Source organism: Scylla paramamosain, chromosome 34 (assembly GCF_035594125.1).
Source record: "Scylla paramamosain isolate STU-SP2022 chromosome 34, ASM3559412v1, whole genome shotgun sequence".
NCBI lineage: Eukaryota > Metazoa > Arthropoda > Malacostraca > Decapoda > Portunidae > Scylla > Scylla paramamosain.
Window position 1 is genome coordinate 1,385,355 of NC_087184.1, and position 17,478 is coordinate 1,402,832.

Below are 17,478 nucleotides of genomic sequence, written 5' to 3' on the forward strand. Positions count from 1 at the left end.
GAGTCAGGAGGGCGAGGCCTGTTAAGAGCAGGTGACCAGGGAACTTGTGGATATCAGGGACGGAGCGCGCTCTCTCTCTCTCTCTCTCTCTCTCTCTCTCTCTCTCTCTCTCTCTCTCTCTCTCTCTCTCTCTCTCTAACCATTTTTTCTCGTCTGTGAATTTTTTTTAACCATCCTCTCTCTCTCTCTCTCTCTCTCTCTCTCTCTCTCTCTCTCTCTCTCTCTCTCTCTCTCTCTCTCTCTCTCTCTATCATCATCATCATCATCATCATCATCATCATCATCATCATCATCTTGATTTCATTGGCAAAAAAGCAGTGCTGTCTTTGTTGTCCTTCATGCTGCATAGTTCATGAGTAGTAGTAATAGTAGTAGTAGTAGTAGTAGTAGTAGTAGTAGTTGTTGTTGTTGTTGTTGTTGTTGTTGTAAATTGTGACTGGAAATTGGTGTGTAGTTTAGGAAAGTTAGCATCAAGTTACCAGTAGCTCATTTAATTCTCCCTATTCGTCTTGTTATTTTTTTTTTTTTTTTTTTTTTTCTGCTGCGATCAACGACTTTACGGTTTCCACTTACTGGTTCGTATTGAGGTCAGGTCAAGGTTCTAACCCCACGTATGAGCTGAGTGGAAGTAACCACCAGTGTTTTATTGTTATTTTCATGGTGTCTTGTATCTGAAGCGATGCATTTGTGTGACGAGTGACAGTTGTGTAGACAAATGAGCAGAATTGCTGAGGAGATCAGACATGTTTCTCAAGGAAAAGACTTTAATATAAATAAAGGAAATCATTTTTTTTTTTTTTCTGTCTCTTTTACATAAATCATGTTTCGTGCTAAGTACGTAGACTGGCCCAAGCAAGAATAACAACTACAATAACACCTACATCACCAAAATGTCCTTGCCCATTTTGCACGGGATGGGAGGAGGCCACAGCAACTCCCAGGTATCATCAGGTCAGCCATTCAGTCCTTGTGTGAGCTGAGTGGATGACGAGACGAGGCAACCCCGTCACCTCACCGCGCCTCGACCCCCATGGTGCAGCGCGAAGACTTACAATCAGTCAGTCAGTCAGTCACCCAATCAGTTACTCAGTTAATCCCTGATCTGATACTACTCGAGACACGTCCATGACACTCAGCTGACGCCTGGACCAACACACTCACTACCACCACCACCACCACCACCACCACCTTACTCATACCAGTCACCACTACACCACCACTAAAGCTCTCATCACCACACCACACCACGCCATCAACCTACCACTCTCACCACCACACCAGTCACCGTCGCCACCACAGCATCACACCACCACAAGTCGTCTGGGGTCATCAGCATCGTCAGGACACCCACACAACCTGGTCGTCCTGCAGCAGAGGACCGCGCCAGCTTGCTACACGTGGGGCATGAAGGGGCCGCAGGTTGGGAAGTCTTCTGGTACTGGGGGTAGGTCGTCTCGGGTGCCCACGTGCAGGACACCCACCATGCCCATCTCAGAGTGGTCCACCAGATGGCAGTGCATCGCCCACCAGCCTGCAGGAGAAAGTCAGGGCAGGTCAGCAGTGCCCGAGGAAGAGAGTATGGGAGGACAGGACAGGGCGATGCAAAGTATATTAAGACGAAGTAGGGAAAGGCAGAGAAGGGAAGGACAGAAGGCAGGACAGGGCGGGAGAGGTCAAGGCAGGGTATGGCAGGACAATGAAGAGGTGCAGACTGAGGCGGGATTGGACTGAGTAGGACAAAGCGAGGCAGGGCAAGGCAGGGCGAAAAGAGTGAAGGGATAAACGTCAAAATGGGATGGGTAACCTAAGACAGGGCAGGGCAGGGAAGGGCATGGCGGGGAAGAGACAGGTTAAGGCAGAATAGGGGCAGGACAGAACGAGGTGAGGTAGGTTAGGGCGGGGTAGGACAGAGCAGGACAGGGCAGGGCAGAATAAGGCAGAGAAGGACAGAGGGAAGCAGTACAGGGCGAGGCAGGCTGGGGCGGGTTATGGCACAACAGGAAGAATTTGGAGGTACAGAGTGGACGTGGCAGGGAGGAATAGGGTAGGAAGGTTCAGAGAGAGTAGGGTAAGGACAGGGTAGGCAGAGTTTGATGAGACAGGGTGATGTAGCGTTGGATGAAAAAGGGAATGATAGAGGAGGATAGGACAGGGTAGGAGAAAGTCGCGTAGGAAAGAGTATGGTAAAGATAGAACAGGGTAGAGCGGGGCAGAATAGGACAGGCTAGACAAGGTAGAGTGAGGCAGGACAGGGTTGGGCACGGGTGTAACTCACCTGGGTTATCAGCGGTGAACCTGACAATGGTGTACCCTCCGTGGGGAATGTTGACTGTGTCCTTCTGTATGGTGTCTGTGAGGCGCCTCTTGATGTGCCCAGCCTCGTCCAGCGCCTGCACCTCCTTTACGGACGTCTTACTGCGGGAGGGACACAGAGAGTGAGAGCAGGGTGGCAGCAGGGGCACAACAGGGATGATGTGGACACGACACTTAGCGCTAGTAATCAGGATAGGACAAGAAGTAGTGGCTTCAGGGTTGTTATAGTTAGATTTAAAAGGCGGACAGGAACAATTAGGTTCAAGCTTGGTATAGTTAGATTTAAAACGGAGATACAAAAATTCAATTCAAGCTATACTGTATATACTTAGATTTAAAAGGGAGATGAGAACAATTCAATTCAAGCTTCATATAGTTACATTTAAAAAGGGGACTGCAAAAAAGGCCCACTAAACTAAAAATAGGTCCACTGAAATAAAGGCTCACTAAAAAAGACTTACTGAAAAAGGTCCACTGAAAAAAATGCTCACATGAAAGTACCAGCAGTAGTACATTCACTGAAGACAGCGCCACAAGACAACTTTGCTCTCCTGAACACTTGGCATAACTAACTGAAATCCCAAATATATGCACAAAAAGAATAGAATGTTTAACTGAACAGTAAGGGAATCTCCACGTCAGCTACAGTACGTACACAGAGGCATCAAGGTACAAGAGTACAACTGTCACTCTCGCCCAGACTAATTCAGATCACGCACTGCCCATCATTGCTCAGACGCACACACGGGGCAGCACAGGCCACGCCCTCGGACCATATTTTGTAACGCTTCTGTGCTGCACCTCGACTACTTTCAAAATGCTTAGGTTGAAGTTACATGTGTTTTTAAGAGTGTTTTTTACAGTTCTAGAAATATGTTAATAAAATTTTTACATTATTAGCATTAGAAACAGTCTTGAGAGCCCGGCTAATCATCTCTGTGGCCTTTGGAAACTGTCGTGGTGAGAGAGCAAAGTGTTTCAGAATACGAGTACTTGACTCACTCTCCGAGGTGTTCCATGGCCACCACGTGGAAGTTGTTGCCGTGCAGATGGAAGGGGTGGCTGGAGTTGATGAAATCACCCTCATCAATCAGTATGAACTCCACCTTGTCTCCGAGCGCCACCTCGAACACGTAGGTGCAGGAACAATAGTCCCCGTCACAGGGCGGCTCCTGCGGGACATCCAACACACACGATAAAAAGAGTACGTATTCTGAAATACTTTTGCGCCGCACCTCCACTACTTTCAAGAAGCTCTATTTGAAGGTACACGAGTTCTTGGGGGTGTTTTTACGATTCTAGTGACAAATTAACAAGATTTTTACGTTATTAACAGGAGAAACACTCTTGAGAACCCGACTAATCATCTCTGTGGCCTTTGAAAACAGCTGTGGTGAGAGAATAAAGCATTTCAGAATATGGACCAAGGTCTCACTGCGTGAAATCATTGATCCCGAAGTCTCCACGTAACCTTGGCCAAGACTGCACCTCAGGGATCAGCCCTTTCACTGCCATTGGAGCATCGTCCTTCATTACAAACCACATCACAAAAGCTTTCAAAACACTGGCTCTGGTTAGCTTTGTGTACTGCGATAAGGAAACTAGACTGAGAAACCTCTTCGCCCCTCACTGACTAAACCACGATAGTAAAAGCGAACCACGTTTCAAAATACTGGCTGAGATTGATGTTTGGTATACTGAGATAAGAAAACCTACAGGAAAAGGTCTTCTCCCCTTACTGACACTCCGCCACACGCCATCACACAGCAGGGCGCCTCGGCATGCTTACCTCGCCGTACAGACACACGGTGGGCTGCGGGGAATCGGGCTGGGAGAGCGGCGGCGCCTCGGGGTAGTTGAAGGTGATGCCGTTCACTTGAGGTGATGGCATTTGGAACTTGGGCGGGACTGTGTGGGGAGAGGTGTTAGGATGGCCTTACGTCCTCACCCTTATGTTATAGTGCCGACAACAACAACAACAACAACAACAACAACACTCATTGCAGGTGTCATTTCCTAAAGAGTCTATAGAAATATCCAAATATCATGAGGAAAAATGTCTTAAAACCTCCCTCTTGAAAAGTTCAAGTCCTAGGCAGGAGAAAATACAGAAGCAGGCAGGGAATTCCAGAGTTTACCAGTACTAGGAATGAAAAAGGGGTAAAAGATTGAGAATATTAGTCGAGTCTTGTATTAGGGAGATGGACGGCATAGGGGCGAGAGGAAGTAGAAATTAACTTGGAAGGAAGAACAACAACACATGGTATCTGCCTGGCGTCTGGCGAGAAAGGTGACGAGGATGAGAAGGAAAATAGCAAGCTTAGTGGGCGGGGGAGGAGGGAGGCACACGAGGAGTCAGCGAGCTCTCACCCCTGTTGTATGGGTACAGCTCGGGGTTGAAGAAGGGAGTGGCGTTCACGGCGTGGAAGTTGAAGGCGATGTAGAACATCTTGTCCACGTGCTCGTCCAGCTCGGAGGGCTCCAGGGCGTTCAGCGAGGCCAGATTGACCAGGTTCGGGGCGTCAGGGTCAGGCTGCAGGGGGTTCACAGTCTGCCACAGAAAACGGGGAGAGGAGATAGTTAACACAAGTACAGCCACGGGCACAAGTCTGGCACCCTGTACAGCTTATACACACGAGGAGAGGAGACAGTTAACACAAGTACAGTCACGGGCACAAGTCTCGCAATCAATTCAGTCCATTTCTACTGTGTTTTGTGCTCCTCCTCCTCCTCCTCCTCCTCCTCCTCCTCCTCCTCCTCCTCCTCCTTAGATGAATTTATTCTTGTTATCGCTCAGTAATACGTTCCCTTTTTATTTATTTATGTATTTGTTTATTTATCCATTTTTTTCATCTCCATTTTCTTTTTCTTTGAATTTTCCTTTTTTTCCGCTTTGTGTTAAGTTCAGCGTGTCTTTTCTGTGGAGTGAAGAATTCTAAATGGCTTTGTCTACCTTCGTGAAACTGCGATGACGAAACACTCATTCTTCTTAAGAGAGAATACGCGGAACACACGCACACACACACACTCTTTCTCTCTCTCTCTCTCTCTCTCTCTCTCTCTCTCTCTCTCTCTCTCTCTCTCTCTCTCTCTCTCTCTCTCTCTCACCACGCCAAAGGGATTGGGCTGGTACAGGAGGTCGTCTGCAGGATCTTCTTCAGGAGCTCCCTCGTACCGCAGGATGGCGCCCTGTCTGGCCTGCACGACGCTGTGTGGGGGGAAGGAGGGGCTCAGCTGTGTTTGCCCATTGTGTAAGATCGGCTAGTTTTGTTTGTCTAGTGTTTGTGTCTGGTTGTGTTTGCTTAGTGTTTGTCTAGGGTTGTCTGATTCTGATTGTGTTTGATTGTGTTTTCCTTGTGTTTGTCTACTTGTGTTTGTCTACTTGTGTTTGTCTGGTTGTTTCCTTAGGTATGTTTAACTCTTTGCAGTGTATATGATTTGGGTCAAACTAGCGGTATTCTATCTCCTTTCATGTTGTGTGTATGTGTGTGTGTGTGTGTGTGTGTGTGTGTGTGTGTGTGTGTGAGTGAATCAAGTTCGTGCTGTCCTGTGTCAATATCCGCTTTTATCCAACATAATCTGAAAGTGCACACACACACACAAACACACACACACACACACACACACACACACACACACACACACACACACACACACACACACACACACACACACACACACACACCACCACTCTACTCGACTTACTCCAAGCTGGTGTGTGTGTGTGTGTGTGTGTGTGTGTGTGTGTGTGTGTGTGTGTGTGTGTGTGTGTTCAGGACTTACCCACATAAAACAAGGCCGTTGATTCTTATCCAATAGTTACCCACGGGTTGGTCTGCTTCTAGAACCACGTCATATCTTTCACCTGCAGGAGGAGGAGGAGGAGGAGGAGAAGGTTACAGTGGTCATAGTTCCATCATTCTTTCCCTCCTGTACACCATAAGCCTTACAAACCATGATATTTAAACTATTGTATGATTATGATTATTTTTCCTATTCAACTAGAGTGAACTTCAAGGTGACTTATGAGTGTTGTCTTGGCGCCTCCAGTCAGTCAGTCAGTCAGTCATTCACTCACTCATTCAGTCACTCACTCACTCAGCTAGCCAGTCCGCCATTCACTCAGTCACTCAGCCAGTCAGTCTCACTCAGTCAGTCTCGCACTCAGTCAGCCTCTCGGTCATTGGTCATTGTTTTAGCAGTAAAGGAAATAATTATGTAGTGCTCGTGCTTCCGCCTCACGCCCACACTTCACACGCACCTCACGCCTTCCTGAGTCATGCAGCGTCCATTCAAGCACACCTCCCGCCCATCCGACGCCCATCTAATACCTTCCTGTCCCTCACGTAACACCCACCTGCCCTCCTAACACCCACCCACTCTCCCAACACCCACCTGCCCTCCTAACACTCATCCAAAATCCACCTGCTATCCACTTACTTCTCTTCTAACACTTTTCAACTCATCTACTACACTTAGAACACCCACCAACTCACCTCCCCACCCACATAACACCCATATACTAACTTTATAACACCCTCCTAACCTCCTAACACTCACGTGACCCATGCAACACTCATCCAACACCCACCGTCCCGCCACCCACCCACCTGAGAGCATGATGAACGAGTCAGCGGTGAAGGGCACGATGGGAGTCCCGTCCATGCCGATGATGGTCAAGCGGTGCCCATCCACGGAGACTGTCATGGGGCAGTCTCCGCCGCCACCGTCCACGAACCTGAGGCGATGTCTTAAGCCAGGCCTCACCCGCACCACCTCCAGGGGCAGCAGTACCTGTGGGCAGCGTGGTCGGGGAGTGTGGGTGTTAGTAGTTGTGACGTGAGGAAAGGAAGTGAACTGTGAGAGAGAGGAAGGACTGGATGAAGCACTGTTTTGCTATGTAGGCCAAGTAATCAGGATAGAACAAGAAATAATGGCTTCAAACTTGAAAAAGTCGGATTTAAGAGAAATAGAAAGGAATTGGTTGTCAGATAGAGTGGTAGGTGAATGGAATGGACTCAGTAATCAGGTTGTTAGTGCTGAGTCACTAAGGAACTTTAAAAGATGATTAGACAAATATATGGATGGTGATGATAGGTAGAAATAGGTAGGCATATTTCATACAGGTACTGCCACGTGTAGGCCTGATGGCTTATTGCAAATTCCCTTATTTTCTTATGTTCTAACTGTGAGAGGAAGGAAGCAATGAATGAAACTCTACATTTGTTCTTGAGTGCTTCAGTTATTGGCTTCCTCAGTGTGGGTTAATTCTTGCTACGTAAGGCAAGTGTGTGAACTGATAGAGAAAGCACTGGATGAAGCTGTGTACCTTGTTCTTGAGTGCTTCACCTGTTGCCGTTTTTCATAGTAGAACGTAACAGTTGAAACCTTAAAGAAATCAAGTACTTCTGCTCCATTCCATGTTTCCTCTTCACTGCCACATTCCAGCTCGTCTTGTGTTGGTCTGTCTGTTTTATGTGTTGTCTGGTCATCTTTCCGTCTGCCTGGCTGCTTAAACACTTTCACACGAGTAAGATGAAGAGAAAATACGTTAGTCTGTCTGCCTGTTGTTGTGTGGTGTCTTATCATCACCTCTTCGTCGTCCCTCTCGTTATCTTAAAACTTTTACTCAGGCAGATCGAAAGAAAGTTGTTCGTCTGTCTGTCTTTTGTTATCTTCACTCCTTTGCATCCGTCTGGTTACCTAAGCACTTTCACACCTGTAAGATGGAGAGAAAACGCGTCGGTCTGTCTGTCTTATGCTGTGTGCTGTCTGATCATTACTCCTGCGTCTTTCACACGAGTAAGATGGTCAGAAAATGGATTGGTCTGTCGTGTGTGTTTTGCGTGTGTTGTCATGCCATCACACCGCTTCTCCGTCTGCCTGGTTACCTCAACAGGGTTACCTGGACAGGAGAAATCTTATGTCATGTCAGTCTTATGGCATGTGTTATCAGATCACTCTCCCTTTCTGCTGCCTGTCTGTTTATCCAAAGGCGTTTACATTATGGTACAGAGATAATTACTGAAAATGTTAAATGTGTAGGCAATATTTTGCTTAAATTAATTTTTCCTTTATGTGTGAAGCTGGCCGGCTAAGGCGCACACACACACACACACACACACACACACACACACACACACACACACACACACACACACACACACACACACACACACACACACACACACACACACACACACACACACACACACACACACACACACACACACACACACACACACACACACACACACACACACACACACACACACACACACACACACACACACACACACACACACACACACACACACACACACACACACACACACACACACACACACACACACACACACACACACACACACACACACACACACACACACACACACACACACACACACACACACACACACACACACACACACACACACACACACACACACACACACACACACACACACACACACACACACACACACACACACACACACACACACACACACACACACACACACACACACACACACACACACACACACACACACACACACACACACACACACACACACACACACACACACACACACACACACACACACACACACACACACACACACACACACACACACACACACACACACACACACACACACACACACACACACACACACACACACACACACACACACACACACACACACACACACACACACACACACACACACACACACACACACACACACACACACACACACACACACACACACACACACACACACACACACACACACACACACACACACACACACACACACACACACACACACACACACACACACACACACACACACACACACACACACACACACACACACACACACACACACACACACACACACACACACACACACACACACACACACACACACACACACACACACACACACACACACACACACACACACACACACACACACACACACACACACACACACACACACACACACACACACACACACACACACACACACACACACACACACACACACACACACACACACACACACACACACACACACACACACACACACACACACACACACACACACACACACACACACACACACACACACACACACACACACACACACACACACACACACACACACACACACACACACACACACACACACACACACACACACACACACACACACACACACACACACACACACACACACACACACACACACACACACACACACACACACACACACACACACACACACACACACACACACACACACACACACACACACACACACACACACACACACACACACACACACACACACACACACACACACACACACACACACACACACACACACACACACACACACACACACACACACACACACACACACACACACACACACACACACACACACACACACACACACACACACACACACACACACACACACACACACACACACACACACACACACACACACACACACACACACACACACACACACACACACACACACACACACACACACACACACACACACACACACACACACACACACACACACACACACACACACACACACACACACACACACACACACACACACACACACACACACACACACACACACACACACACACACACACACACACACACACACACACACACACACACACACACACACACACACACACACACACACACACACACACACACACACACACACACACACACACACACACACACACACACACACACACACACACACACACACACACACACACACACACACACACACACACACACACACACACACACACACACACACACACACACACACACACACACACACACACACACACACACACACACACACACACACACACACACACACACACACACACACACACACACACACACACACACACACACACACACACACATAAATAAATAAAAACAAGTCAGTAAAAATGTTAGTCGCAACAAGGCAACACTGAATCAGTACTAGGTGGCAGTGTGTCAGTACAAGTATTAGTCAGTGCAAGGCACCAGAACCAGTAGAAGGGAGTGGTGTTCGTCAGTGCAAGGCAGCAGAACCAGTAGAAGGGAGTGGTGTTGGTCAGCACAAGGCGGCAGAGTCAGTACAGGGGAGTGGTGTTGGTCAGCACAAGGCGGCAGAGTCAGTACAGGGGAGTGGTGTTGGTCAGCACAAGGCGTGGCGACACACGGGTTACCTCTGAGGTCAGGTCGCGACCCTTGCCGTTGATGAGGATGTTTTTTGGGAAGGCGAAGATCCCCGCGTGGTGGCTGGCCCAGAAGGTGGTCTCGATGGGCGCGTGGTCCCAGTCGCTCGCCACCAGCACGTGCTCGGGCAGGTCCAGGTCGTACAGGCCGCGGTGGGGGTCCTCGGCCTGCCGCACCACCAGGGACCCAAAGATGCCGCTGCTGCGGTGCAGACCTGCGGAGCGGGGAGCTTAGGGCGGGGCGGGGCGTGGCGGGGAGCAGTGTCTGGCTAGTGGGGGAGGGTGGCAGCACTTACCGACGTGGGAGTGCCAGAAGTGAGTGCCGGGGGACGTAGCCATGAAGTCGTATCTGAAGGATGTGGTGAGCACCGGGCACTGGGTGAGGAAGGGCACGCCGTCGTAGTACTGGTGGCCGTTCATGGACATGCCGTGGAAGTGCAGCGTCTCGGTGTCGCTGAGCAGGTCGTTGTGCAGGTCTACCACCACGCGGTCCCCTTCACACACCTGCCGGCACCCAAGGCTTAGTCACTCCCGCCAGTGCGGGGCGGCGGCAGTACACCTGCATTAGGCGTTGGCGAGCACACCTGCGCCAGGCGGTGGCGGGCACACCTGCGCCAGGCGGTGGCGGGCACACCTGCACCAGGCGGTGGCGGGCACACCTGCGCCAGGCGGCGGCGGGCACACCTGCACCAGGCGGTGGCGGGCACACCTCCTGCACTAGGCGGTGGCGGGCACACCTGCACCAGGCGGTGGCGGGCACACCTGTGCCAGGCGGCGGAACTCACCTGGATGGAGGGGCCGGGCAGCTGGCGGTTGACGGCCTGCAGCGGGATGCTCGCGCCGTCCGCTACGATGCACTCTTCCCGCGAGCAGTCGTCCAGGTTGTCGGGGCAGCTGTAGCAGGCGCGGCTCATCGTATAGTACTCCTGCACGTGGAAGTCGTAGTGGCAGTTGCGGGTCTCGCCCACTTCGCAGGGGCGCTGGCACTCGTGTCTGCCATCTGCCGCGGGAGACACAGTGACGGTGGCGGAGCGTGGTGGCGGCGAAGGCCTGGCCCTCATCAGGGGCCATCCCTCATCAAGGACGTGTGCACACACACACACACACACACACACACACACACACACACACACACACACACACAGTGACAGTGCCCAGACCAGCACCGCAGTGTTGCAGGTGAGGGCAGCAGGCCACTCCCTGGGGCGCCTTGACGCCCCGCACTGGCTGGGAGCCTGAACAACTACTATATCTAAAGGACTGAAGTAAATCACCACACAAGGGGACCCTGCCTGGAGTAAAACTCCCCAAGGAACAGGCTTGCCTCCCCAATATCTCACCAGCGAGGGCGGCGCTCACTAACAGTAGTAGCAGCAGCAGCAGCAGCAGCAGCAGCAGCGGAAGCCGCGGTGGCGGAGGGCAGAGGTGAGCCATTGCGCGAGATGTGCAGCGTGCAGGAGACAAGTCACTGAAGTGTCGTCTCGCCAAGTGAACCTTTTATGCCCCTGCGTGCAGGGCCACAGTTGCCAGCAGCCAGGAGCACGTGTGACGTGCACGTCACCCGGGATTAGTGACAGGACAGCATTGTTTGTGACGCGTCAGGCCAATGGGACGAGTGAACGTGGTGAAGAGTAGAGCTAACCTCCCCCCTGCGTCACTCGGCCAGTGTTGTCACGGAACCCGTGCCTGCCCCCTCCCCCCTCTCCCATCCCTACATCCCCCATAGGTTCCGCAATGTGGCACGCATTCACTCGCGTTCAGTCTTGCAACAAGTGCACCGTGTGTGTGTGTGTGTGTGTGTGTGTGTGTGTGTGTGTGTGTGTGTGTGTGTGTGTGTGTGTGTGTGTGTGTGTGTGTGTGTGTGTGTGGATGGTTGGGTGGGTGGGTGGGTGACACACACACACACACACACACACACACACACACAAAGAAATAATTAATAATAGTCAAGATGATCCAAAATCATACTGGAAAATAATACATTCTATCATTGGAAGGGTTAAAAATGTAAATAATTTAATATTTTTTTAATCCTCCACGTGAAAGTATTTCATCTTGCTTTAATGAACATTTTTTATAAATTTAGGTAAATTAGAAGATACCCCTGACTTAGATTACAAGAAATATCTGAATCAGTTTCTTTCATTCTCCATGTATACGACTCCAACAAATACTAATGAGGTAATACATTGTTTTAAAGCTCTACTAAAGTCAGAAACTCCAGGATACGACGAAATTTTATCAAAAAAAAAAAAAAATTAAAACACACATATATGCATTTGACGATTCCTTTAACACCCACCATCAGTATTTCATTAAAACAAGGTATCTTCCCTGATCACCTAAAAAAAAAAATGTTATCCCAATATATAAATCAGGAGATAAATGCGACATGAATAACTTAGGCCAATTTCAATATTGCCAGCTTTCATTAAAATTTATGAAAAAAAAACTTTCGCTGCACGCTTAGTCAGTTATCTTGAAAAAACTTACTAAACCAATCTAAACTAAATCAATATGGCTTTAGAAAAAAATAAATAAATACTCTTCAGAAACTGCAATATTACAGTTTATCAATGATATATATAAATACTTAGAGGAGAAATCAGGTGTAGTGGGAATATTTCACACTGCTACAATGCTGTTTCTCTCTCTCTCTCTCTCTCTCTCTCTCTCTCTCTCTCTCTCTCTCTCTCTCTCTCTCTCTCTCTCTCTCTCTCTCTCTCTCTCTCTCTCTCTCTCTCTCTCTCTCTCTCTCTCACCAGCGCTTCGATGGGAATCACCTTGTCCATTGCACGTGTGAAATTGGATGTACTGCATCGAGATCTGTAAACATCTTACAGTGCAGAGAAAGAGAAAGAGAGGGAGGGAGGGAGGGAAGGAAGGAAGGAGGAAGGGAGGGAGGAAGGGAAGGAAGGAGGAAAGGAGGGAGGGAGGGAGGGAAGGACGGAGGGAGGAAAGGTGAGTGTGTGTGTGTGTGTGTGTGTGTGTGTGTGTGTGTGTGTGCCTGAGAGTAAGTATGAAAAGAATAATAAACGTCATGATAATGATTGTTATTCTAATATTTCTTCCTTCATTTTTTTATTATGATACTGATAAGAGTAACAATAACATCCAAAATGGACAGAAAGTCAGACGTTCTGCGGCTTCTCTGCGTGGGTTGTTTACTTCCTGAAGGCTGGACGTCTACGAAAAGACGTGGAAAAGTGCGGGGTGGTATCATCAACCTAGGAGCGGATAGGAAAAGAAAATTGGCTTAGATCATTGATGAATAATAGGAAGAGAGTGGGTGACACGACAGAACCCTGAGGTACACCACTGTTAATAGATTTTGGAGAAGAACAGTGACCGTCTACCACAGCAGCAATAGAACTGTCAGAAAGGAAACTTTAGAAAGACAGGAAATTAAAGCAATAGGACGGTAGTTTGAGAGACTAGAGCGGTCACCCTTTTTAGGAACAGGTTGAGTGTAGGTAAACTTCCAGCAAGAAGGAAATGTAGATGTTGATAGACGGAGTTTGCAGAGTTTGACTAGGCAAGGTGCAAGCACGGAGGCACAGTTTTGTGGGCCACCTCTCTATCATATATAGCACGAGAACAAGATGATTTAAACTAAGGTTTGAAGGTTTAGGTCGAGAGAAGGAGTGAGGAATGTATGCCTCCATGCCACACGCTATCACCTCTGGTATGCGCTCAGCACCCAGAGAGGGGTCTCTGACACGGAAGCAGTTGTCATTCCAAGGAAAATCAGAATAACACCACCTCATCTATCAGAAGAGGCAAAATCCCAGAGGCACTTCCACGTTGGCGGATCCTGAGGAGGAATTGGAGCGATAGGACAAGATACAGATATGAAATTATAATCGAAGGAGTCCAACGGAGAAGATAGGGCGACAACATAAATAGAAGGTTTAGAGGTTAGGAAAAGGTAGAAAACGTGGGGTATATCTCTAAGACGGTCAGGAATACGAGTAGGGTGTTGCACCAGTTCCACTAGGTCATGGAGGAAATCAAAGTTAAAGGCTAGTTCACCAGGTTGGTCAATGAAGGAGAGGAAAGCCAAAGCTGGTGGTGAACATTGATGTCTCCAAGAATAGAGATATCTGCGAATGAGAAGAGAGTCGGGATGTGCTCCACTTTGGAAGTTAAGTAGTCAAGGAATTATTTTTTTTATTTTTTAGTTAGAGGAGTTAGGCGAGATGTATACAGAAGAGATTAATTTACTTTGAGAGTGATTCTACAGTAGTAGGCAGAAAGTGGAAAATTCAAAAGATTCAAGAACGTGGGCACGAGAGCAAGTTAGGTCGTTGCACACATAGATGCAACATTCAGCTTTGGATTGAAAATGAGGATAGAAAAGTATGAGGGAACAGAGAAGGGGCTACTGTCAGTTTCCTCAGACATCTGCATTTTGATGAGGAATAGATTAGCTTTAGTAGAGGAGAGGTGATGTTTTACAGATTGAAAATTAGATCTAAGGCCGCAAATGTTGCAGAACTTGATGAAGAAAAACTTGAGGGGGTTGTCAAGACTCTTAGGGACGATACCAGAAGAGCAGTAGGAACTGGGAACATTTGTGGCCCCCTCCCAGACGAAGACTCCGAAGCTGTTGTAGGAGTTACTGTATTAACATTTTAAGAGAATGATGTGCATGTATAAATGCAAATAGAATTGTGTAAAAGGAAGAGAGTTGTCTTTAGAGGGCAGGCTGTGACTGTCCCTTTTGTGTTATGAGACACAAAGTGAAGAAAATTACTTCATAAACTTGAAAACATCTGCCTTGAAGTAAACAGTTTGTCTCCAAGGGAAAAGTGAGGCCAAGGTGTTTTTGTCAATACATCACAGGGAAGCAAGTGACGTACTGATGTCAGTCCACAGCCCCGCGTGACGCGTGCCAGCCTTGCGGTGACCGATGGGCTCCCTCGCCTTCCTCTTTAATTTTGGGAATATTGACTGGATCCTGATGGTGGATAACACTGAAACAGAGGAATTTCTTAATGTAATTCAGGATTTTTTTTTTTTAAACATGCAGTCTTGGAATCCACACGGGGGAATGATATTTTATTTTTAATTATGACAAACCGGGAGGAAGCAATCACACAGGTGGAGATTGGAGGACAGCTAGGTATTTCTTTTTTTTCTTTTTTTGTAGGAGGGTCACTGGCCAAGGGCAACAAAAATCCAATAAAAAAAATGCCCACTGAAATGCCAGTCCCCTAAAAGGGTCCAAAGCGGTAGTCAAAAATTGAAGGATAAGTGTCTTGAAACCTCCCTCTTGTAGGAATTCAAGTCACAGGAAGGTGGAAATACAGAAGCAGGCAGGAAGTTCCAGAGTTTACCAGAGAAAGGGATAAATGATTGAGAATACTGGATAATTCTTGCGTTAGAGAGGTGGACAGAATAGGGGTGAAAGAAAGAAGAAAGTCTTGTGCAGCGAGGCCGCGGGAGGAGGGGAGGCATGCAGTTAGCAAGATCAGAAGATGCAGTTAGCATGAAAATAGCGGTAGAAGACAGCTAGAGATGCAACATTGCGGCGATGAGAAAGAGGCTGAAGACAGTCAGTTAGAGGAGAGGAGTTGATGAGACGAAAAGCTTTTGATTCCACCCTGTCTAGAAGAGCAGTATGAGTGGAACATCCCCAGACGTGAAGCATACTCCATACATGGACGGATAAGGCCCTTGTACAGAGTTAGCAGCTGGGGGGGGTGAGAAAAACCGGCGGAGACGTCTCAGAACGCTTGATTTCATAGAAGCTGTTTTAGCTAGAGATGAGATGTGAAGTTTCCAGTTCAGATTATTAGTAAAGGACAGACCGAGGATGTTCAGTGTAGAAGAGGGGGACAGTTGAGTGTCATTGAAGAAGAGGGGATAGTTGTCTGGAAGGTTGTGTCGAGTTGATAGATGGAGGAATTGAGTTTTTGAAACATTGAACAATACCAAGTTTGCTCTGCCCCAGTCACAAATTTTAGAAAGATCAGAAGTCAAGCGTTCTGTGGCTTCCCTGCGTGAAATGTTTACTTCCTGAAGGATTGGGCGTCTATGAAAAGACGTGGAAAAGTGCAGGATGGTATCATCAGCGTAGGAGTGGATAGGACAAGAAGTTTGGTTTAGAAGATCATTAATAAATAATAAGAAGAGAGTGGGTGACAGGACAGAACCCTGAGGAACACCACTGTTAATAGATTTAGGAGAAGAACAGTGACCGTCTACCACAGCAGCAATAGAACGGTCAGAAAGGAAACTTGAGATGAAGTTACAGAGAGAAGGATAGAAGCCGTAGGAGGGTAGTTTGAAAATCAAAGCTTTGTGCCAGACTCTATCAAAGGCTTTTGATATGTCCAAGGCAACGGCAAAAGTTTCACCAAAATCTCTAAAAAGAGGATGACCAAGACTCAGTAAGGAAAGCCAGAAGATCACCAGTAGAGCGGCCTTGACGGAACCCGTACTGGCGATCAGATAGAAGGTTGTGAAGTGATAGATGTTTAAGAATCTTCCTGTTGAGGATAGATTCAAAAACTTTAGATAGGCAGGAAATTAAAGCAATAGGACGGTAGTTTGAGGAATTAGAACGGTCATCCTTTTTAGGAACAGGCTGAATGTAGGCAAACTTTAAGCAGGAAGGAAAGGTAGATGTTGACAGACAGAGCTGAAAGAGTTTGACTAGGCAAGGTGCAAGCACGAAGGCACAGTTTCGGAGAACAATAGGAGGGACCCCATCAGGTCCATAAGCCTTCCGAGGGTTTAGGCCAGCATGGGCATGGAAAACATCATTGCGAAGAATTTTAATAGGTAGCATGAAGTAGTAGAGGATGGAGGAGAAGGAGGAACAAGCCCAGAATCGTCCAAGGTAGAGTTTTTATTAAAGGTTTGAGCGAAGAG

At 47.9% G+C, this 17,478-nt stretch overlaps 1 protein-coding gene across 1 annotated transcript; it reads right to left on the reverse strand.

The window, feature by feature from the left end:
* Positions 1–746: 746 nt before the first annotated feature.
* LOC135090009 (uncharacterized) lies at positions 747–12,096 on the reverse strand. Its single transcript, XM_063986219.1, has 12 exons — positions 11,940–12,096; positions 11,385–11,599; positions 10,896–11,103; positions 10,591–10,814; positions 6,924–7,107; positions 6,097–6,178; positions 5,422–5,521; positions 4,684–4,864; positions 4,103–4,221; positions 3,316–3,485; positions 2,276–2,415; positions 747–1,531 (listed from the first exon to the last, which is right to left on the reverse strand). Exons 1-12 carry the CDS (start codon positions 12,031–12,033, stop codon positions 1,392–1,394), a joined length of 1,857 nt encoding a protein of 618 aa, XP_063842289.1. The 5' UTR covers positions 12,034–12,096; the 3' UTR covers positions 747–1,391.
* Positions 12,097–17,478: the final 5,382 nt, after the last annotated feature.